At 49.2% G+C, this 24,709-nt stretch overlaps 1 protein-coding gene across 2 annotated transcripts in view; it reads right to left on the reverse strand.

Annotated features, from left to right (window-relative positions):
- NUP188 (nucleoporin 188) overlaps window positions 1-24,709 on the reverse strand; it is a 761,473-nt gene that overhangs the window by 475,030 nt on the left and 261,734 nt on the right. For both annotated transcript variants that reach the window (XM_078646272.1, XM_078646271.1), the window contains exons 17-18: window positions 22,990-23,116; window positions 7,469-7,556 (exon numbers count right to left, since the gene is read on the reverse strand). In XM_078646272.1, coding sequence (XP_078502398.1) covers window positions 7,469-7,556; window positions 22,990-23,116 — 215 coding nt within the window. The remainder of the gene's footprint in view (window positions 1-7,468; window positions 7,557-22,989; window positions 23,117-24,709) is intronic.

The raw sequence follows: 24,709 nt of genomic DNA on the forward strand, positions 1-24,709 counted from the left end.
ATAGATTTTGCAGAAGGCTCTTGGGAATACCAATATCATCACCTATTTATGTATGCCACGCTGAGTTAAAACTGTCTTATTTGAAGCGCTATATTAGGGCTCGTCCTGTTTTGCTCTGGATAAAGGTTTGGAAAAACCCGGAAGCCTCTCTGACCAGGGAAATCCTGGCTGATTGCCTAAAATGCGACCAGGGCATTAGAATTCCCTGGCTGGCCCAAGTACGGGCGAGCCTGGCAGCAGTCAACCTCGAGTATATTTTTGATAGCCCTGATGAATTAGATGGGATCGATGGGAAGACGATTCGTAATATCCTATATAAACATTATGGGGAGATTAGATATAAACAAGAATCTGTTAGAACCTCTGTGAAACAGTATATCGAAATGGAAGGTGATACTGAATCCATCTCGTGTTTACTAGATGGTTATCTCCTCAAATATATTACATGTTGGGAGCGTAGTCTTCTTTTTCGATTAAGAGCAGGATCAATAAAATACTTATTGTGTTTCCCTATAGGCTATCAACCTAATATTGAGAACTTGACCTGTCCATGTCAGAATTCAGGAAGACAAACTATGGTGCACTTTTTGTTCTTTTGTTCTTTCTACCAAAAATATAGTAAGCTCTTGTTGATACCATTCTTCAGAGCCAAAGGTATAAAGGATTTTAAAGAGGCCTATAAAATTGTTCTCCAGCTTAAAGATGATGGCATTATAAACCGTGTGTGCACCTTTTTAAAAATGGCTATTCGCTCTCGCTCCTCTATGAATTAATGTCTACTGGGCTAAGACGTATTACATGTATTCAGAGGTGTTGTATATTTGCACTTTGCACAGTCGCACTTTATTTCATGCTGCTATTTGTAAATTATATGAGCTATAGTAATTTCCTGACTTTGATGCTCCACGCGAAACCTTGTATTTTGCTCTTTATCTTAACGGTCTTTTAAATAGGAACTATGCACTTTACAAAATTAGCACTTTAGATAATGCTGCTAATTGTCCTAGTAAAATGCTTCTTTAGCTGATGCTTGAGAATAAGTGTACTATGTATATACTGCTGCTATCTTAAAGGTGATTTCTTCACTTGTGCACTTTATTTGATGCTGCTATAAGAAATATATTTGAAAGATGGTGATGATTTGGAAAATAATGCACTTTTGCACATTGTCATGTAGTGCTGCTGCTATTGCCAATGAAATGGAAAACATAACAACGTTTTTATCTTACTTTTAATGTGATTTTTATTATCTTGACCATGTACGTGATTATGTGTGTACTTTTATGGATAACGAAATATCCGAATAAAGATTATTGACTTGACTTCTTCGAAGAAAAAAAAAGTGAAAACATCCGGAACCAACACTAGATGTCAGGCTTATACAAAGCATGTCATCTAAGGCTCATATGCCTCGAACAGAAAAGTTTTCATTAAAACCTCAGAACCTCCTTGCTCTTTAAACCACTCGAGGGTAGAATCAGCTGAGCCCCATCAAAGTCCAAATCCATCAGGGTATTGTGTACATCCAGAGAGAATGCAGAACCTTTCAACCATGCGTGCCTTCTGGTAGTCATCGAAGTACTTATCGTTTTTGCAACTAATCTGTATTATCCAACACAGACCGTATAACCCGACGCTTGCCCATCATTTAGAAGTTCAGAGAAGTGCCCCTGAATATCTTCAGGCAATTTTGAAACAATCGTCTTAGCAGAATCCTACAAAGCATGTATGTAGTGACCCAACAGGCAGTTTGCATTTGTGGACTTCGTTGCCATGCTGCCTGATGAGAACACTTTCCTAGCTGACTGCTCCATCTTTTTGAATTCTCTATCCCCTGGTAAAGAAGGAAAGGATCCAGGAGTCGAGCTCGATGAACACGAAGCCTGAACAACCAAACTCCCAGGTAAAGGGTGAGAAGATAAAAGAGTGAATCCCCTGGAGCCGGCTTGTACCTTCCGGGTATTGGCCTGCAAACAGGCGGTATCGTCATAGGTTTCTGTCAAACCTCCAAAATTTGCTCAGTTAAATTATCATTCAACTGCAACAAAGTTTCCGAAGACAACGATGTGCAGCCCCCCTGTCAGCAAATTAGACCCAAGAGCCTCAGTAGAAAGAGGCAAATCCAACATCTCCACCGCCTTCCTTATGACTGAATGGTAGGAAGTGACTTCCAGCGGTCGAATACCCTTTGGTGACCGCTCCAATTCTGGGGACATATCCTAGCCATTTGCCTCTCCCAAACCCATCAAAGTCCAGGTTTAGAGAAGACACAATCTCATCCTCTTCCACTTCTGGAGTATCCTTGTCCCCACAGACATACTGTCCTCCTTCACGAAGTCTTTGGGCCTCTCTTCATGACCTATGACACCACATCAGTAACGGCACCGGCGACAAAGGCACCAGTGATGTCAGGAACTATGCTGGAGAGGTGAGAAGAACAACAGGAGTCGAAGTATGCAACATCGGAACGGATCCATCCAGTGCTAGAGAAGGCATGCTCGGCGTCGGAGAGATATTCCCTCTTTTCCCTCAGAACATCTCTTAGCGAGGAAACCTGGGCCAACGGCATTAAAGGCATAAAAAGAGCCGGTTGGTAAGTTGTTGGAAAGTCTCAGAAAGAAAACAAAAGCGGACCCATAGGGCCCACAGGAGCTATTCAGAGCATTCAAAAAGTCGAAAGGATCCCCACTTGGAGCAGGAAAGGCTGGATACATCTGCTCCTGCTGAGGTTGAGACGCCGCATCCAAGACCGGCATCGTATCTTGACGCTCAGGCGAAAGTCTGCTGCAGCACTGAAGGCGATGCTGGGAAAGGCAATGGAGACGGAATCGTAGGAACTTGTCGACCATCCGCCGAAGAAGGGTTTGGAGACAATGACCGACGACTTATCTTTGGAAGATCAATATTGAGAGCCATGACACCACTTCTTCTTGTGCTTCTTCCTTGCTGACCTAAGTGAATGGGGAGACAGCGACTTGGAAGTAAGACAAGACTTTGGACGACCTCACTCCTCTCTGCTCTGGCCTTGCTCTAGCCACGAACCGCTTTGCCTCCCTTTCTTTCTAGGCTTTCGGATTTATCTTCAGACACAAACAACAAGCGTCGACGACATGATCCGACCCTAAACACCCCAGGCAAATATAATGAGGGTCAGTGAAAAACATCTGACCCTCACAGTTCTTCTAGGGCTTGAACCCCGATTTCAAAGGTGGCTAAAAAATAAATTAAATATCACATTCGAAAAAAGGTCGAAAGACTTCGACCATTTCCTAATGGGAAGTTATACATAAACTGTTACACGTCAAAGGCGTGGAAAAAAGGGAACAGACGTCAGGACTCCAACTGGGGCTTCTTATAGGTCCAGTGACATCAAGCGCAGCAGCGTGTGGAGCCACATGAATTCCAACACCCTGTCGACTTGGTAGCACTAGAAAGTTTCAGGGGAATGCTGGGGTATGGGAGGAATAGGCAAGTAGATGTATCCATCACAAAAAGGAATTATTATTGATTGACCCAGTTCCTGAGAAATTTAGGGGTGTAGGGAAAATCTGCATCTGATAACTAGTTTGCCACACTAAGTCAGGGCTAGGAAAGTTTAGGCCCACTGAACACAGGCGGAAGCCCAGACCTCTGGAGCCAACACGGGAGCGGCACGCCTTTGAAGTTTTGGTGGGTAGGGATCTGTTAGTGATGCCAGCTAGGGGCAGAGCTGAGACCTATCCAGAGCAAACATCAAATCGCCATGAGAGATTGCCCAAGAATGATGTACAAGAGGGTGGGACAGAGGTAAAGGGATGATGGGGTATCCTAGGCTACGATTTGCCTGGGGTGGCTGGCATCCAGAACTTTCCACCCCAGCTAAAGGTTTCTGCACAAGGGAGATACAGTTGAAAAGACCATGGGCTTGCAAGGCAACAGCAGCGGAAAGGATGACCAGCTCGAAAGAAAAGCCACCTGGTGTCCAGCTAAGATAAACTAAAGACTTTGTCATTATCTGCTGACCAGGATGGGACTCTCCAAAGCCAGTAGCGTTGGCCCTCTTACGCCTCCTGAGGACCAGTTGATGCGAAGGCCTAGACTCCTCTGCCTTCCCCCCCCCAGGTGCTATACAAAACAACCAGGAGGACATGGGGTCGAGAGAGTGCAGGCAGGACGCTGCTCTGCTGACTGGTAGTGGAGGGGCTGTGCAAGATGCCACCACCAGAAGAAGAGGAGCACATGAAGTCAGCCAGAAGGAGAAGCTTGACGCACAGACCCAGGAACTCCACCTCCCACAAAACTCCACCTCCCACAAAATGCCCCCTTTAGAGGCCAGCAGATGTGCTGAACATGCGCCTCGTAGTAGCTTGGCCTGCACATAAAAGCTAGAAGGGCCGGCGCAGTGTAACTGGAGCCACGGAACACAAGGCAGAGGCCAGTCTCTTTCTTGGCTCCTTCAGCACCTTCGGACGCAGTGCAAAAAACTTTTGGCAGTACCAGTGTGCAGATCTCCAATTTGGAAACGTTTTAGATCATTAAGAGAGACCATTTCGTAGAAATGGGGAGGCAGTGACGTATCTGCTGTTAGATCCACCACAAAGAGCATTACTGAAGGTAAATAACTTGTTCTTCTGATGGATACTTCTTACCGCATCTTTTAGAATATACACCAAAGCAGTACCTCCCAAGATGAAGGGCCTACGGAGTGGGTTGAGACCACTGGAGCGCTGCACTACCAGGTGAGTATAATGCCAATAAAGAAGTTTGATCAGTGTCTTTGTTGCAAAGCATCAGCGAATGCGTTTTGTTCAATTGTTGAACTTCGTCAGGGCAAGCGTGACGATGTACGAGTGGTGATGAGCAGTGATTCTTTACAGAGTAGTTCTTGTGTCCCAATCCGGTCCGGGCCCCGGTGTAAGGATGAAGGCCAAAGTGGTTGGTCTTTGAACTGTATCAGTAGCGCGGGCCTCCTTGATAAGAGCCCGCTTCGTGTTCCAGTGTGAGTTATGGGGATCGATGCAGGGGGCAGACCCAAACCAGCCACACATGGAGATCAATGACAAATACTAAAGAATTAACAGAGCTTCCAAGCTGGTGACCTTTACTTAATTGACCGTAGTAATGTGCTTCTTGGCTTCACTTGATCTGCAGCAATAACGCTCTTACCTCTCTTGTGCGTTCGCCCTGTGAGAGGCGGAGAGGGAGGAGTGGCCTGGCCCTGAGGGGAGAGGGAGGAGTGGCCTGGTCTTGAGGGGAGAGGGAGGAGAGGCCTGGCACTCATGGGAGAGGCAGTGGCGGCCTGGTAGAGGGGACTCTACCAGGCCGCCACTGCCTCTCCCCTCAGGGCCAGGCCACTCCTCCACCTTGTCTCAGGGTGGTGTGAGGCCAGGAACATTACTGACCCCACCTCCCCAGAGAGAGAGAGAAAGAGAGAGAAAGAGAGAAAGGGAGAGAAAGAGAGAGAAAGAGAGAGAGAGAGAGAGAGAGAGAGAGAGAGAGAGAGAGAGAGAGAGGAGAGAGAGAGATAGAGAGAGAGAGGGAGTGGATAGAGAGAGACAGTGGAGAGAGAGACAGTGGAGAGAGAGAGAGTGGAGAGAGAGAGAGAGAGAGAGAGAGAGAGAGAGAGAGAGAGAGAGAGAGAGAGAGGAGAGAGAGAGAGAGAGAGAGAGAGAGCGTGAGTAAGAGTGAGTGATGGAAATGTTAGTGATCGTGTGTGTGTGCATGGAAGCAAGTTATATACGAGTCTGAAGCTTGCCAAGCCATACTGAAGATAATTCCTGCCATGCGGGTTATCCATGGCTCAAGGTTGGAGTTGGTACGTTAAAGGTAATTCTTGACGTGTGGGACACTAATGACAAAATGCTGGTGTATAGGCTATCCATAGGAAAATTGTATCTCTGGCATACAACAAGTAATTCTTGGCATGTGGGGAAACCTGTGGCAAACTGCTGTGGTGGGCACACTGGACATGCTGGCGCTGGCCTATTGGAGGTCATTCTTAGCATATGTAGTACTCCTGGCAAAATTAGAACTAGTAAATTAGAGGAAATGTATGACTTAAGGGGCACCCTTGGCAAAATGTGGGCACACTAAAGGTACATTTTAACACATGGGACACGACTAGCAAAACGCTGGTGCTAGCATGCCGGACATCATTCTTGGCTTGATTGCTATAGAGAGGGTCAGTGGCAGACAGCCATGGCAAAATACTGGCACCGACATACGACAGGTCATATTGGCCACACAGGTCACCCACCCATGGTATATAGATGGCAACAATGACAATTCTGGCACAGGCCGCAATCACTGTCGTAATAGGGGGGATGGTGGATGAGCACCTACGACAAAATGTGGTTCATGGCACAATAAGGGGAATCATGGCCTTTCAGGGGTGGAGAGTACCCACTGCACATTTGGGAAGCATCAGGCTTCCTTGGTTTGGCACACTATGAACGTACTTAAATATTTAATGAGTGCCCTTTTACAACCTATGCCTTGTGAGCAAATTTATTTGAAAACGGTGTGAAAATGTATATGAAATGCATCCTTGGACAACAAACCCCCCTCACCCCTCTATCCCACTTTAACCGCTCCCAGCCCCTCTAGAAGTAGTCCAGCTTGTTGGCTTCATTCAGTTGCTGGAGTTCAGGGAAAGAATTACGCTCAACACTTCCAGAGATCACCAGCCGCCACTGGCATGAAGACCACAGAGCACACTGACATCCTTGCTACTTCTCAGATGGAGAGCGGCAAGACTGGGACAGGAAACACTTAACAGACAACTTGTGTTTCTTTTTCTACTTTGACTTACCTGAAGACTTTGAACTAGACGCCGACATGTTGCAGGAGCTGCCCAGAGAGCGGGAATGAGCGTCTCTTTGGATAGCCTTTGGGTGCACCAGGGACATTCCATATACGACCTGGGAGTAGTGGCCTGACCGTAACCACTAGAGGCATACCTTGTGTGCCATTTATTTGCAAACGTCCATACAATACTTAAAGCCTGTAGCACATATCCTTTTCAGACTGGTAAAGAATTTAGAGAAAAAGTTAGTCAACTGACAAGCAAAAAGTTCGAGCTAGTTTCGGATCCGTGTACGAAGAGCGGAAACAAGGAACCGGATGTCAGGACACTTTGGTGGCGGCCGGATCTGGCTTCAGTCACTTCTGGGAGGGCGGCGTTGCAGAGGAGCCCCACAACACTAACTACTGGCACGCAAAGGCTATTTTGAAAAATCTTCCAGATCCAGCCTTGCGCCGGAGGATATGCTAAAGGTGAGGAATCTGCAGCTAGCTGCCTCCAGTAGCATCATGTTAAAAAGTGCGCCTTGAGAGGCACATATTATTTTAAATAGGTTTTTTGCTACCCGGTTTAGAATACCACACACATAAAACACAGCGTCATGGAGATCAAGGATAAATAGTGACATTTTATTTTGGTTTCAACACCTCACCAGTCATGAGAGGCGCAGAATGGTTGTTGACCTACCTTTGCTGGCATACGGGTGGCCAGCACTGTGAGACATTGAACACACGAAGCCACGAAATCCATCGGAGGGCTCATCACGGTGGTTAACCTGAAGATGGACAAACAGCAAGAGAACGTCTTATTTCTGTACTTCATACACCGCTATAACACACTGACAAGGGAGGAGACAACGGGCTCGCTCCTCCTGCAAACACGCGTTTACAATGCAATAGGTCTCACAATGACATTGCTTTGAGCTATTAGCAGTGAAAATGTTATTGGGTTTTTTCCCCTTCGTAAAGCATTAATCAAACGGTGTAATTGAAAACCGCAATAGCTCACTTTGTTGTAATTGCGAAATCTATTGCACTGCAATGTCTATAGTACATCCTCTCTCGAAACCCAATATTCTTTTACAACACATCAGCAAATATACCAATAGACCTATAGCCGGGGTATAAAGTTACACCTGGAGACAGAATTGTCATGTCCTATTAGGTGTAGGCTGTGTGACCCGAGGGATAGCTCTGCTGTGGGAGCCTGTAAGGAAGAGACTGTGTCACCTAAGGGACAGCTCTGCTGTGGGAGCCTGTAAGGAAGAGACTGTGTCACCTAAGGGACAGCTCTGCTGTGGGAGCCTGTAAGGAAGAGGCTGTGTCACCTAAGGGATAGCTCTGCTGTGGGAGCCTGTAAGGAAGAGGCTGTGTAACCCAAGGGATAGCTCTGCTGTGGGAGCCTGTAAGGAAGAGGCTGTGTAACCCAAGGGATAGCTCTGCTGTGGGAGCCTGCAAGGAAGAGGCTGTGTCAGCTAAGGGACAGCTCTGCTGTGGGAGCCTGTAAGGAAGAGGCTGTGTAACCTAAGGGATAGCTCTGCTGTGGGAGCCTGTAAGGAAGAGGCTGTGTAACCCAAGGGATAGCTCTGCTGTGGGAGCCTGTAAGGAAGAGGCTGTGTAACCCAAGTGTGAGAAGTTGGCCTGATGTGCAGTGCTCACTATTCTAGTGATCACTATATATCAGTCCAAACAACCCTTATTGATGATTGGTTGTAAGTCAACCTTATAGACCAGCTATCCTAGTAGCATGGATACGAGCAGTCTAAGGCTAAGACTCTAGAGGGCGTGTTAAGCCAGCTGTTTTACCATCACATTACCCCTTGAACACCCAGTGAAAGGACACCACACAAGTGTTATGAAAATAAACAGTGTATTTATTAGAATCACAACAACCCTGTACTCTTTATGAGGACAGGGTGCTAGGCACACAACAAAACTCTTACGAAAATACTTAAGTTAGCACGTTATACACAAATGCCCGAGGGGCACGAAAAACCATATACTTTAAAAGTGGAATGCGAAATTACTAGCAGGTAAGTACAGTACTAATAGGCTTTGGACTCGCTAGGACTTGACTATAGAATCGTTAGATTACTTCTAGGAGACCTAGGGGACTCGGGTGCAGAGTGTGCACTCTCACGCGGGATGCGGGACAAAGTCTATGGAAGCTAGTAAAGGCAAAGTTAGTGTTCACGGGCGAACCCGACCTGGTAGGAAGAAAACGACAGTGGATCCTGACCCTAGGATAGTGAGGCTATGCTGGGACACCGAAGTGCCGAAGTTACCTAGCCCAGGGGCTGCAGCTGCATAGGTCTGAAAAGACGTCGGGAATCTCGTTGCCGGACCAGGAGCCTGGAAGAAGGAAGTTGCTGGCAGGCGACCAGTGAAGAAAAGTTCGATGGATCCAAGCCTGGATCAAGGAAGAAGAAAACCTGAAAGCAGAGGGGACCAAGTTCTTGAATCACTAGCCAGTGATTAAGTGGGCACCAGGATGGCACCGGGCGAAGTCACCGCAGTCAGGTGAGTGGGCGCTGCTGGGCTCTGCAGCCTCTCGGACCAGGAGGCGTTGTCGGCGACCAGGATGGAGGTGCGAGCTGTCCCACGAAGGTTCTTGCTGTCGACGTTGCTGGACCCAGGATTGGGCAACAAGTCTTGGCAAATGCAAGGCCCACGCGGTGGACCTAAAATGGCGTCTTAGCCGGACCAGGAGGGTCCAGGGTACTTCTCCGATGGAGGGAAGCAAGGGCCAGTCTGGAGCAACCAGACTAGCAGCAGTGATGTCGTCGGGCGTCGTTCAGAAGGCCACAAGCCAGCGGGCTAGTAGCCTCGCGCCAGGACGCCCCTTTGCTGGGGCATCTGTGCGCGTAATAAATCCGGTTAACATAACATAACATAACAAACAACGCGGTGAGCAGCAAAAAGCAGAAGGGCCCCACGCAGATCGTGGAGATGCTGGGAGGCTGCACTTCGGTGCTGGAGCTGCTCAGGGTCGGGGCTTCTCGGACCCCAAAGCACTCACCAGGAAATTACTCGGCGGGCTTGCTGTGCAGAAGTCGTGCAGTCTTGAAGATGGCCGGTCCCTCGAGGTCTCGTCACACCCACGAATCTCAGCGTGACTGATGATGTAGGTAGAGGTCAGAGGTGCCAGGGAAGCCGGTTCTCGTCGAGCTGGGCAGTCTTGATCCGGAGGAGAGACTTGCAGCAGACCGCAGTGTTCTTAAGATGGTGCCTGCGGATGCAGGGTGACTACTCCTTAGTCACAAGGGAGAAATCTTAGGAAGAAGTCTTGAGTTCCTTTCGTGGAAAGTAGTTTCAGGATTCAAAGATGATCTGATTTGGAAGGGGGCCAGTTCCTACCTTTATCCTGTAAAAAGGGGCTGGCACGCGACTAAGTCCTGCCCTAGGGGTGGGACTAGGAGGGGGGTGGTTACACCCACTTCCTTGGCGGGCTTTTCCCCAGCACAGGGTCTGGAGTGACCCTGGAACTGGTTCCAGCCAGCCTATGCACAGTGAGCACCGGGGTGCCACGTGCAGTCACCTTCCTCTAAAGCCCTGCCTACCTACAATACACAAAACCCTGTCTGGGACGGTGCTGGCACCGCCCCTGGCAGGAAACCCTTTGTCCTTATCTCCTGCTCTGGGAGGACTCTCAGCAGCAGGAGGGCAGACTTGTATCTCGGTGGCAGCATCCATTTTGTGGATGCTAAGGCTCTGTCTGACTTTAACCGGGGTTAGGGGTTACATACATGCCGTGTCCCTCTAGAAGGGTGGAATGCTAACCCCGTCGCCAGAATTGGCGAGGGGTTAGCATTCCAATTCGTATGACACCTTACTCGACATGTTTTGATAAAGCGGTACCAGAGTTGGCATATAACCGCGAGGATTATAATGCACTTAAGAGTATATGGTATGCGATATCATAGAAACGGCTAAGGGATAGATCCCGAAAGCCGCAGACAGGCTCAGCTCATGCCAGAGCACCATCTCACACGATTCCAAGCACTCTGCCCTCAGGATTGTTAAGGCCTGCCATAGGAGTGACTGATAGGAGATCTGTGTGTCCATTTTAGGGTTAGATATAGGTATACTATATCTAAAGCAAAGGGTGAGTACACCACCTTGCCCCAGCTGTCAAGCAGCCAGTTGTGTCAGATTTGGATGGCCAGCCAGGGGTGGCATAATACATGCTGCAGCCCCTGGTAGGCCCTGGGTACACCTATGCCCTGGGTACCTAAGGTACACTGTACAGGGACTGATAAGGTGACTCAGTATCCAATTTAGATATGTACCTAAGGTACATGGAATCCATTTTACAGAGAGAGCAGTAGGCCTGGGGCCCTGAATAGCAGGGTCCCAGGTCAACTAAGTCAGAAAACCAGCAAAACACCAGGCAAAAAGTTGGGGGCAACCATAGTCAGGGATCTACCTTCCTACACCAAGGGATAGCTCTGCTGTGGGAGCCTGTAAGGAAGAGGCTGTGTAACCCAAGGGATAGCTCTGCTGTGGGACCTGTAAGGAAGAGGCTGTGTAACCCGAGGGATAGCTCTGCTGTGGGACCTGTAAGGAAGAGGCTGTGTAACCCAAGGGATAGCTCTGCTGTGGGAGCCTGTAAGGAAGAGGCCATGTAACCTAAGGGACAGCTCTGCTGTGGGAGCCTGTAAGGAAGAGGCTGTGTAACCCAAGGGATAGCTCTGCTGTGGGAGCCTGTAAGGAAGAGGCTGTGTAACCCAAGGGATAGCTCTGCTGTGGGAGCCTGTAAGGAAGAGGCTGTGTAACCCAAGGGATAGCTCTGCTGTGGGACCTGTAAGGAAGAGGCTGTATAACCTGAGGGATAGCTCTGCTGTGGGACCTGTAAGGAAGAGGCTGTGTAACCCAAGGGATAGCTCTGCTGTGGGAGCCTGTAAGGAAGAGGCTGTGTAACCCAAGGGATAGCTCTGCTGTGGGAGCCTGTAGGGAAGAGGCTGTGTAACCCAAGGGATAGCTCTGCTGTGGGAGCCTGTAAGGAAGAGGCTGTGTAACCCAAGGGATAGCTCTGCTGTGGGAGCCTGTAAGGAAGAGGCTGTGTAACCCAAGGGATAGCTCTGCTGTGGGAGCCTGTAAGGAAGAGGCTGTGTAACCTAAGGGATAGCTCTGCTGTGGCAGCCTGTAAGGAAGAGGCCATGTAACCTAAGGGACAGCTCTGCTGTGGGAGCCTGTAAGGAAGAGGCTGTGTCACCTAAGGGATAGCTCTGCAGTGGGAGCCTGTAAGGAAGAGGCTGTGTAACACAAGGGATAGCTCTGCTGTGGGAGCCTGTAAGGAAGAGGCTGTGTAACCCAAGGGATAGCTCTGCTGTGGGAGCCTGTAAGGAAGAGGCTGTGTAACCTAAGGGATAGCTCTGCTGTGGCAGCCTGTAAGGAAGAGGCCATGTAACCTAAGGGATAGCTCTGCTGTGGAAGCCTGTAAGGAAGAGGCTGTGTCACCTAAGGGACAGCTCTGCTGTGGGAGCCTGTAAGGAAGAGGCTGTGTAACCTAAGGGATAGCTCTGCTGTGGCAGCCTGTAAGGAAGAGGCTGTGTCACCTAAGGGATAGCTCTGCTGTGGGAGCCTGTAAGGAAGAGGCTGTGTAACCCAAGGGATAGCTCTGCTGTGGGAGCCTGTAAGGAAGAGGCTGTGTCACCCAAGGGATAGCTCTGCTGTGGGAGCCTGTAAGGAAGAGGCTGTGTAACCCAAGGGATAGCTCTGCTGTGGGAGCCTGTAAGGAAGAGGCTGTGTAACCTAAGGGATAGCTCTGCTGTGGGAGCCTGTAAGGAAGAGGCCATGTAACCTAAGGGACAGCTCTGCTGTGGGAGCCTATAAGGAAGAGGCCGTGTAACCCAAGGGATAGCTCTGCTGTGGGAGCCTGTAAGGAAGAGGCTGTGTAACCCAAGGGATAGCTCTGCTGTGGGAGCCTGTAAGGAAGAGGCTGTGTAACCCAAGGGATAGCTCTGCTGTGGGAGCCTGTAAGGAAGAGGCTGTGTAACCCAAGGGATAGCTCTGCTGTGGGAGCCTGTAAGGAAGAGGCTGTGTCACCTAAGGGATAGCTCTGCTGTGGGAGCCTGTAAGGAAGAGGCTGTGTAACCTAAGGGATAGCTCTGCTGTGGGAGCCTGTAAGGAAGAGGCTGTGTAACCTAAGGGATAGCTCTGCTGTGGCAGCCTGTAAGGAAGAGGCCATGTAACCTAAGGGACAGCTCTGCTGTGGGAGCCTGTAAGGAAGAGGCTGTGTAACCTGAGGGATAGCTCTGCTGTGGGAGCCTGTAAGGAAGAGGCCATGTAACCTAAGGGATAGCTCTGCTGTGGGAGCCTATAAGAGGCTGTGTAACCCAAGGGATAGCTCTGCTGTGGGAGGCTGTAAGGAAGAGGCTGTATCACCTAAGGGATAGCTCTGCTGTGGGAGCCTGTAAGGAAGAGGCTGTGTAACCTGAGGGATAGTTCTGCTGTGGGAGCCTGTAAGGAAGAGGCCGTGTAACCCAAGGGACAGCTCTGCTGTGGGAGCCTGTAAGGAAGAGGCTGTGTCAGCTAAGGGACAGCTCTGCTGTGGGAGCCTGTAAGGAAGAGGCCGTGTAACCTAAGGGATAGCTCTTCTGTGGGAGCCTGTAAGGAAGAGGCGTGTAACCTAAGGGATAGCTCTGCTGTGGGAGCCTATAAGAGGCTGTGTAACCTAAGGGATAGCTCTGCTGTGGGAGCCTGCAAGGAAGAGGCGTGTAACATAAGGGATAGCTCTGCTGTGGGAGCCTGTAAGGAAGAGGCGTGTAACCTAAGGGATAGCTCTGCTGTGGGAGCCTGTAAGGAAGAGGCTGTGTCACCTAAGGGATAGCTCTGCTGTGGGAGCCTGTAAGGAAGAGGCCGTGTAACCCGAGGGATAGCTCTGCTCTGGGAGCCTGTAAGGAAGAGGCTGTGTCACCTAAGGGATAGCTCTGCTGTGGGAGCCTGTAAGGAAGAGGCTGTGTAACCCGGGGGAGAGCTCTGCTGTGGGAGCCTGTAAGGAAGAGGCCCTGTAACCCTGGGGAGAGCTCTGCTGTGGGAGCCTGTAAGGAAGAGGCCATGTAACCCGAGGGATAGCTCTGCTGTGGGAGCCTGTAAGGAAGAGGCTGTGTAACCTGAGGGATAGCTCTGCTGTGAGAGCCTCTAAGGAAGATGCCGTGTAATCAGGTGGCGGGTACCGCAGGCCCTCAGGAACAGGCGTAAACCTTCACCCCAGCACATCCACCTCCCTGGGGATCATCAGGCAGGCAGGGTAGCATAGGTTAGTACGGCTACCTGCTCTTGGATCGCCCGTAAGATAACCCACCATAATTTGCATACTGTTGTATGGAATAAACCTGCAGCCATAATTTCTCCAAATAAACAAGTTGTGTGGTGTATTTATTACTGCACGCCTTTTCTACTTTGGTGCAGGTGGGGATCATCCTGCGCCGGTAGTTTGTCCCTCTCATTCCTTGGTGACAATTCGGTTTTCCCTCCAAATTTCTCCTTTGCTCTGTGCTAAGACCTGTATGTTAAAACAGTGCACTCCCAGCCACCATTTTGTGTTCACAAGCCAGTGAAACCAGTCCCCCTGCCTCCCCCCCTATCAGGACCCAGGAATCTTCGCAGAAGCAGAACAGTCGCTGATCCCAATGTCAGCCAACCGGTACCGCCGCTCTTCACACTGAGCGACGTCACCAGCAGGGGGGAAAGGGGATTAGGAAGAGAAGAGAAGAGACACTCCTCCAACTGCTACCACCCTCGGTATGCCTTCAGGAATCTTCTATGTTGAGGTTCCTTTGTTCTGGATGCCTAATAAACAGAAGGGAAGAAACAAATACCACAACAATACTTTACTTGAACTATGTTATGCACTAGACTTTAACCTCTTCCTACCAGCAGCTATCAGAGTTTTTGCCTCTATATATTTGAGATAGATTTACTGGAGTTGCTGAGGTTTTCTTTAAATAGAGATATAATAAGAATTAATTCACTTAGCAATTCTCAAATATTCATATATAGATAGGTTTGTACTCTCTATCTAGAATGTACCTTCTATCTCTGATTAGGTTCTGTAGATTGGGGTTCTATGTAAAAGTAAATATATGCATCGCAAGTAGGATTGACAAGTCTTACTCGGTAATGTCTCAATAGTATTCAATCTCTTGTCTGTAGATTATTCCTAGTCTGAAGTAATCTCTCAGGCTAGTCGTATTTGGTGGAATCTCTTTGATGTTCTGTCTCTAGTCTGTGCCTTAGGATCCTCAAGGAAGCGCGCAAAAGGGATACCAGGAAGGATAGACCGGGAGGAAAGAGGTAGGGAAAGCGCAAGAGGAGGGAACGTGGCTAATAGCTGGAGCGTACTTGGCAACAGACAAAACACTGCATGACATTCTCTTTAACGGTCTTACTTGGAAGTCGTTTAGCTCTCTCACTTAAGTCTCTGGAATTCTTCTCTAGTCGAGAATTCTTCTTACTATCTTTCTTGCTCCTAAGGTGCTTTTCTTCTAAAGCCTTGAAGTGGGAGGATACGAAACCCCTCACCACTCTTATCGCCTTCTGAGGGGACTTCAACCCTGTACCCTCGTGAAGCGAAAATTCGTTTAGTAAATTACTCTGAAACGTGGCGCAAGGACTCGCCACTAAATGCTGAATCTTCTCCAAAACTGTAGTCACTAAACTCAAAGATAACTGAACTCTCACGCACTAAAGAAATGCGGAGAAACGGTCAAGACTTGCTGTGACGCTCGAATCTCAATTGAAGTGCGCAACAGAAACCGCGCGCACTGCCCTTGTACACTAGACTGCTCAAGGGTTTCAGACGATAAGAAATACTCTGGCATTACGGCGGCCATCTTTTAACGGTCACTGGTCTAAGCAATGTTATACCAGTGATTGATCATGCTAGGTTTAATGAGGACTCTGGTTCTTTTCTTCTGGGCACGACGTGGATTCTGATTGTATAATGTAGCCACTGTGAATTTCCTGACACCCCCCCCAGCAACAGGGATTTTCTACATCGGAGGGTGCTTCTGTGAGCTGTTTAAACTGTGTTTTACTAGGGCCTATGCACTTTGTTTTTTGGCCAGCAGGGGGAGTAGTTTTTATTCAAACAGTATTGTTAGATTTCAAGTTAGTGAGGCCCTTACCTGCTGAAGTCCATGGTGTGGATTGAGCCTGTCTGTCTCCTAGGAGATTCTGAACAGGAGAAGCAGCTTCCAACTCCCTGGACAGCAAACCTTGTCTGAGGTCGCTGGGACCTTATATGGTCTGCTAGTGGTTGGTACATGTCTACACTGATTGGTGGTTGTATCTGGTGTTTCTATTGGATTAGGGTTAATGTCCTCATTGGTTGGGTATTTGAGGGTTCTGGGTCTGTGATTCAATCATTGTAGGGTTGGGACTAGGGTTAGGAATTCTATTGGAAGTAGGAACTAGGGCTTCTTATGTTATTGGGAGTCGGGTGGGACTAGGGCTAGGTTTAGACCTTTAATTGGAAGTAGCGACTAGGGCTTCTGGTGTGATTGGTTGCTGGAATAGGTGTGTGACTTAGAGTAGGGGTAGGTTTTCTATTGGAAGTAGGGACTAGGGCTACCTGTGACATTGATTGCATGGACATGTTTTGGGACTACTGGTAGGGCTAGGGCCTTTATCGGACGTAGAGATCAGGGTTTTTGAACTGATTGGGTGCTTGGACTAGGGCTAAGATTGGCTGTAAGGTCCTGGTCTCCTATTGGTTCTAGATTTTAGGGCTAGTGTTGTGATTGGATAGTGTTAGGGTTCCCATTGGCTGAAGGGCTCACCTGATTACTAGAGCTATAAAAGGCCAGGGTTAGGGCGTCTCAGCCCGGGCATCGAGGCTAAGGGCGGAGAGGACAAGGGCAGTTGCCTGTTTGAGCCTGTTCGAGGCTGGTCGGGACTAGGGCCAGAATCTGTGTGTCTGTTACTTTTCTCCTGAAAAAGCATATCCAATGCACTACCCTATTTCTCATCCTGTGCGTCTATCAATATCTATAATCTACATATACTTACCTACTTTATTGTATCTATATCCTTTCAATGTACTTCTGGATCTATATATTTATCACTTTCTTCTAATTTAGCATTTTCAATGCACTACCCTATTCCTCAGCCTATACTTCGCTCAATATATTCTGTTTATTAGTCTGAAGGGCCAGGATACCCGTGGGGTGACAGTACGTGCTATATAAGTTTTAAAATCAATCAATTAATATATCTTCTAGCCCAACCTTCTGACTCATCTCAAACTTCTTCTACTACTCCTTCCAATGCACTACCCTATCTCTCATCCTATACATTTATCAATATATCCTCTACATCCACTCTCTCATTTATCTCAAACCCCATACCACTACTATGATTGCCAAAATAACCCTTTATAGACTCTCCTACTCTACCCCTCCTTGCATCATCTGACACCTCTTTTACTATACCGATCCCCTAAAACAAACCTTTTTAAACTCTTCCCTCTGAGTCCTCTCCTCCAAAACTCCTTTTTACTCATCCAAAAGACTCCTCCTATTGCTAAGACCTAAAAAAAAAAACGCATCCGCACGACTCATCCTCGACATCCCTCGCCACAGCCACATAACACCCCACCTGAGAAACCTGCACTGGCTCCCCGTCAGCAAGAGGATCACGTTCAGGCTGCTCACCCACGCACACAAAGCACTCCACGACATAGGCCCCGAATACCTCAACAATCGCCTCACGGTCTACACTCCAAACCGCCAGCTCCGCTCGCCTCGCCCTCGCCACCGTCCCACGGATTTGCAGAACCACCACCAGAGGAAGATCGTTTTCCTACCTAGCCGCCAAGACGTGGAACTCCCTCCCCGCCCACCTAGGACTGACCCAGGACCTGCTCACCTTCAGGAAACACCTCAAGACCTGGCTATTCGAGCAGTAGCAGCACTCCCCCTCCCTGCAGCTCCTTGAGACCCCTTCGGGTGAGTAGCGCGCTTTATAAATGGATTGATTGATTGACTGATTGGTCGACAGCTGCATCAGTGTACAGGTAACAGGCCACGAGTTTGCCCAAATGGCAATAGCCAGGCAATTAGTTTATCAGTATAAACAATAATGCCCATTTATTTTGTGTTACAACTCACCCAGTAATTACTTAGCGTATAACACCCCAACGCTTTAACGCATGTCCAAATGCCTAGTACGTGGTATTTCCAAGAACATCCTCGAATTGAAATATTTAAACTTGTACTACATTCCTTCGAGACGTGTTCAAACAAAATACAACTGATGACTTGGTGAGCACTAGATGGCAGTGTTGTTGAGTGTGTAATAAACAAATAAGCAGAGACCGGTCAGTTTCAAACTGAGCATTTTGAGGCTCCGAGTTCAGTGACTTCCCTAGAGCTGTTTCACAAATTTTTTTGGTCAGAACATTGTCAGTTCTTGGAAAATATTAAAATACAAAACTGTCTACTTTCTTTCAAGCAGCATCGCGATCAGCGGTCTTCACTTTCAAGCACTGCACCCATGCTTGTGGCGGCATCCACCTTGGCGGAGCAAGCAGCGGCCATATGTTTGTAATTAACACGGCTGCGCCGCTGCTTGCTCCCGCAAGGTGGATGCCGCCACAAGCAGGAGTGCAGTGCTTGAAAAGTGAAGACCGAAGGCTAAAGGCCCTCCTAGAGCAGCGCATGCGTGCTGCCTAGGCGAGACCTAAAAAACGACTGCCCTTCAGTAATATGACCTGTGACTACATGCCTCCAAAGATAAGATCGTCACGACAGCTGTCAACCAAGCCATCCAGTCCGGAGGGGCAGTCGTAGGTCAGGCCTGTATGCTTTAACACATGAGGAGTTGCTGTAGAAACACCCTACAATACATACTAATTAGGCCACAATAGCAGACTCACTGCTGACTCGGATATTACATTCAGTAAACGGTTACAATGCAGCATGCTGTGCAAGTGTTTATTCATACTCTGGCTGGCCTACCAAGAGGTAGTGTATTGTCCAAACAAATGCACAACTGTGCGATACACAAGGGTGAATCAACAATAAAATGTTATGAAAATAGATGTACTCCAGTAAAATGGAAGTAGATATACTCCAGTAAAATGGAAGCCTGCTCTTCACTGAGTCATTTACCGGTCCCAACAAAGCATGTGTCACTGTAGTAGTTCAGGGCATGTAGCACGTTGACTTCTACCTAAACTGTAAAGATAGATCAAAACTGGGTGGGGGGGGGGGGGCAGTGCCAATTCAACTCCGCATCACTACACTACGTCCAAAATAGTTATTTGTGTAGCACAAACCTAGCCAAAGACAGTGCCTCAATCCAGTCACCACAGTACTACATGAAAACGAAATTACAAGTATAGCAGGACTTTTCTGTAAACAGAAGCAGTCAGGGGTAGTATAGCGTTTTAACTGGTATGCAGAGAATGAAATAGATAAATAGCACCGACAGATCTACAGGCAATCAGCAGTAGAGAGAATAACGGTGTCGTGCTATCCAGCCCCTTTTTATAGTAGCACAAGAGTTGGAGGGGAAACCACCGTCAGGAAAGAGGTGCAGTGGTGCAGACGTGTGGCACCCTGAACTGCATTCACACTGACTGCTTGAGGGCAGCGCTCCGTGTTCTTTACAAGAAGGGCAAAGAAGTTCTGCGCCCACTACAGGGCAGTACGAGGCTAACCTGCATTTCTGGTAAATCCTTTCAGAGCCGAGAATAAATTCTGGCACGCTCTCGGCTCAAAGAAGCAAGGAGGCTCATTTTGCAGTCTGCGGAGCTCCCTCCCTTCCGCAGAGCTGGACACACCTCCCTGAAAGCACACGAGCTGTGCCACGTGAGCCGACAGTCTGCCAGGCCAAGACCGAGCCGCACCAGTCCAAAGGGTTGCCTTAATACCAAAGGACGAGCCCATACCTCGAGAAATGGGAGAGAGCACTGTGGGAAGGACAGGGACTGGAAAGGCAAGCATTCTGCCCCAGCGCAGAGTCGCAGGTCGAGTTAATATTCAACATGCTACAAGCTGTCAATATTTGGTCGTTTAGAGGCCCAACCTTGGCTCGTCAGCAAGCCATCCAGACCAGAGTGCGGGCGCGGAACTGAAGGGCAGAGCAGCACGCTGTCTCACTTCAACAGCAACAAGCAAAAGCAACAAGCGTTCGCCATTGCGGGAAGGCAGCCATTTGTTTATATCTGCAGCGTGCTTTCACTTTAAGTGAAAGCGCGATGCAAAAATAAACACGCGGCTGATGTTTAGATAAGAAATTGCTTCACGACAGCCGTGAAGCAGACAAGCCAGTCCGGATGGGCAGGACGAAAGGGAGAAAGGGCAGTGGTCAAAAAGCATAATTTTCAATGGGAAGCCAGCGTTTAGCATAAACGCCGAGGCGACTCAATGAAAATGATGGGCGGCGCTTCAAGTCCCCTTTTGAAATCCCCTTGATCACAAGAGGTCTCGCAGACCTATTGCAATGCAATTGCTTGTTAACAGTTTAGGGGCATTTCTAAACGAGAGTCCGGTGAAAAACAAGAACGGTCTGTAAACTGACGTAATCTACCACTATCTATCAGCCAAGGAACGTCTGTAACTGTCGTTCTCTATGTCCGAGCCGAGTGAGGTCTGAATCTGTAGTGCTCTGCCGCCGTCTATGGGCCGAGGGAGGTCTGTAACTGTTGTGCTCTCTGTCGTGCTCTGCCTCCTTCAATGAGCCAGGGAGGTCTGTAACTCTACTGCTCTGTCTCAGTCTATGGGCCCAGGGAAGTCTGTAAACTCTTGTGCTCTGCGGCCTACTATTAGTCGATTGGCTTGTAAATTGTCGCACTCTACCACCACCTATGAGCCCAGGGAGGTCGGTAAATTGTCACGCTCTACGTCCAAGGAGAAGGCAGACTATAAACTGTCGTGCTCTGCCTCCTTCAATGAGCCAGGGAGGTCTGTAACTCTACTGCTCTGCCTCCGTCAATGAGCCAGGGAGGTCTGTAACTCTACTACTCTGCGTCCGTCTATGGGCCCAGGGGGGCCTGTAACTCTACTACTCTGCGTCCGTCTGTGGGCCCAGGGGGGCCTGTAAACTGTTGTGCTTTGCCGCCTTCTATTAGCCGAGTGGTCTGTAAACTGTCATACTATACCACCACCTATGAGTCGAGGGAGGTCTGTAAACTGTAGCGCTCTTTATCCAAGAAGGCGGACTGTAAACTGTTGTGCTCTCCCTCCTTCTATGAGCCAAGGTAGGTCAGTAACGTAGTGCTCTTCCTCCTCCTATGATCCGAGGAAGGTCTGTAAACTGTCGCGGTCTACGTCAGAGTCGAGGGAGGTCTGTAAACTGTTGTGCTTTGCGTGCCGCGTGACAAAGCATTCGAAGACCCCACGTGCGAGTTACAGGACATTAACTTCAAAAACCTGCAGCACCTAACAATGTTCTCCCCGTCAGTTGCAATCAAAATACCGCCCTCGCGCTCCGCATCCTTCGTGCTCAATTGGGAAAGCAGATAAAACCACTCGCAGGTGTCCGCGCGGCAGACTATGAAGTGTAAACCAAACACAGGCCCAGCTGGGCGTCTCGTTTGCCGCAGCTGCAATTGGACATTACTTCGAGTACGTGTGCCTTGTCTGTATGGCGCTCGATAAAAAAGAAAAACTCATTGAGGTGCCGTTACTTCATGCTATGCCATATGGGACAGGGCTGGCATTCATTCACAGTCAAAGTACCACAGAAGGACATACAATATGTGCCTCACAAAGTCATATCTACTTCCAGAAAGACGCCCATTTCTGTATCTCTTCTGCAAACGGGGCCTCCTATTGCCCTATAGAATGTAGGTGAATAAGGACGGGTTGTCAGTGGGAGAACGCTTCAAGACGCGCGTCTACGCACAAAGGAAGCTTGGCTGCAGAGGTGATGAATTTTCAAGAGGACTTCCAACTTCATCATGATAAAAGCTGCCCCAGTACCTCGCACCCCTCGTGAACTTCTCTTCGTGTGGGCCTGGTCCTCAGCAGCGGCACTGATGAGAAGAAAAAGCCTCAGCATCTTCCCGCAGCCACCTGAGGACAGTAGCAGCTCTCGGGGTGGTTGGTGCCCTCCCCTGCATGCCTCTCGATCTCATAAGGCTTAAAGGTTGACAGGGGGCTGGGGTGGTGAGCTCATCACTGGACTGCAGCCACCCAATGTGCACGTGGCACGCCGCCTCTCTAGCAGCCTCGCTTACCACGTGACCTCGGGTCCCAGTCGGTCACAAATCTTGGCGCCGGTCCAGGAAGTCGGTGTTGTAATCGCTGCAGCTCCATCGAAAACTTCTACTTATAAAAGTGTTTCGAGTAAATAGGACATGGACTACAGATGCCACGTGAGCCTTTGCATCCTTCTGAAATCTCATGATCACATTAGCTCTCGCAGAGCGAGCAGTGCATGCGCGCTGCTTAACGCTAGGCGAGACCTAAGAATCTGATTTAAGAAATGTAGAGGTAAAGAAAGTAGAGGAAAAGTTTGTAAATAACAGAAAATAACAAACAGAAACCTAGAGGGAGAAAGTTGAATTTTTACCTCTCCGATTGTGGACTGAATGTATTTAGGTTGGAAGCCTCAGAGAGCTGCTCCTACCCTTTGAACCTAAATGTAAAGTGCTACTCTTTTCTTTACCCTTACATCAATTTTGTCATTACCATTTTATGGCGAGGGGAAGATACCCCGCAGTACCACCTCCAGCAAATCATATATATTGTCCAAAGTCATATTTTATTTCTATGAACGTTTCATGTAGTAGGCCCATCTGAACAGAGTCTTCTACAAAAATCAATCAATGCCATTCAATGACCTATTATAGTAGGTTTTCCCCACAGGTGCTCTGGAATAAGCAAAAGCTTCCGCTGACAAGTTACCATCTCTTTCCATATTTAGGTGCAAGGGTGTTTGGATCACAGGGGACTCCACTTCATAGCACACTGAACATACTTCGAACACAATCATGGTGGTAATGGTCTAAAGATGCTTCTATCTTCACAGGACTGGAGAGCTCAGTGCTCACACTTACAGTCCAGGAGGTACTCAATATGTCAACACAAAGGACAGTGAGACAAAGAATTACAGAGCAAGAGACAGAGGACAAGAGACAGAGATAGTGAACAACAGTGTTCGGTGTGAAGAGAAGTAACACACCTACAGCAGACACGGCACAGAAGGCTTTATCTAAGGGCACGAGTGCATAGGAACGTCATAGCTGATGCTCACCGCTGCAGCAGCATGTAGATCCTGGATGTAATTGGAAGTAGACAATCTGCTGTGCTCACGTCTGTGCTGATGACTTTGTGCACCAAGTCGAGGATGGGTTTCACCCTCTGGCAGTGCTGGATCACATCTACAAAGAAAAATGTAAAAATTACAGGTTGTTTCAGAAAATGGACCTGGACATTCACACACCACAACAGACCAGGCATCACGGCCTGTGTGCACACCACAACAGACCAGGCATCACGGCCTGTGTGCACACCACAACAGACCAGGCATCACGGCCTGTGTGCACACCACAACAGGACCAGGCATCACGGCCTGTGTGCACACCACAACAGAACCAGGCATCACGGCCTGTGTGCACACCACAACAGGACCAGGCATCACGGCCTGTGTGCACACCACAACAGAACCAGGCATCACGGCCTGTGTGCACACCACAACAGAACCAGGCATCACGGCCTGTGTGCACACCACAACAGACCAGGCATCACGGCCTGTGTGCACACCACAACAGACCAGGCATCACGGCTTGTGTGCACACCACAACAGACCAGGCATCACGGCCTGTGTGCACACCACAACAGAACCAGGCATCACGGCCTGTGTGCACACCACAACAGACCAGGCATCACGGCCTGTGTGCACACCACAACAGACCAGGCGTCACGGCCTGTGTGCACACCACAACAGACCAGGCGTCACGGCCTATGTGCACACCACAACAGACCAGGCATCACGGCCTGTGTGCACACCACAACAGACCAGGCATCACGGCCTGTGTGCACACCACAACAGACCAGGCATCACGGCCTGTGTGCACACCACAACAGAACCAGGCATCACGGCCTGTGTGCACAACAGACCAGGCATCACGGCCTGTGTGCACACCCCACCCGAACCAGGCATCACGGCCTGTGTGCACACCACAACAGAACCAGGCATCACGGCCTGTGTGCACACCACAACAGACCAGGCATCACGGCCTGTGTGCACACCACAACAGAACCAGGCATCACGGCCTGTGTGCACACCACAACAGACCAGGCATCACGGCCTGTGTGCACACCACAACAGAACCAGGCATCACGGCCTGTGTGCACACCACAACAGACCAGGCATCACGGCCTGTGAGCACACCACAACAGAACCAGGCATCACGGCCTGTGTGCACACCACAACAGACCAGGCATCACGGCCTGTGTGCACACCACAACAGACCAGGCATCACGGCCTGTGTGCACACCACAACAGACCAGGCATCACGGCCTGTGTGCACACCACAACAGACCAGGCATCACGGCCTGTGTGCACACCACAACAGAACCAGGCATCACGGCCTGTGTGCACAACAGACCAGGCATCACGGCCTGTGTGCACACCCCACCCGAACCAGGCATCACGGCCTGTGTGCACACCACAACAGACCAGGCATCACGGCCTGTGTGCACACCACAACAGACCAGGCATCACGGCCTGTGTGCACACCACAACAGACCAGGCGTCACGGCCTGTGTGCACACCACAACAGAACCAGGCATCACGGCCTGTGTGCACACCACAACAGAACCAGGCATCACAGCCTGTGTGCACACCACAACAGACCAGGCATCACAGCCTGTGTGCACACCACAACAGACCAGGCATCACGGCCTGTGTGCACACCACAACAGACCAGGCATCACGGCCTGTGTGCACACCACAACAGACCAGGCATCAC

Source organism: Lissotriton helveticus, chromosome 5_1 (genome assembly GCF_964261635.1).
Source record: "Lissotriton helveticus chromosome 5_1, aLisHel1.1, whole genome shotgun sequence".
NCBI lineage: Eukaryota > Metazoa > Chordata > Amphibia > Caudata > Salamandridae > Lissotriton > Lissotriton helveticus.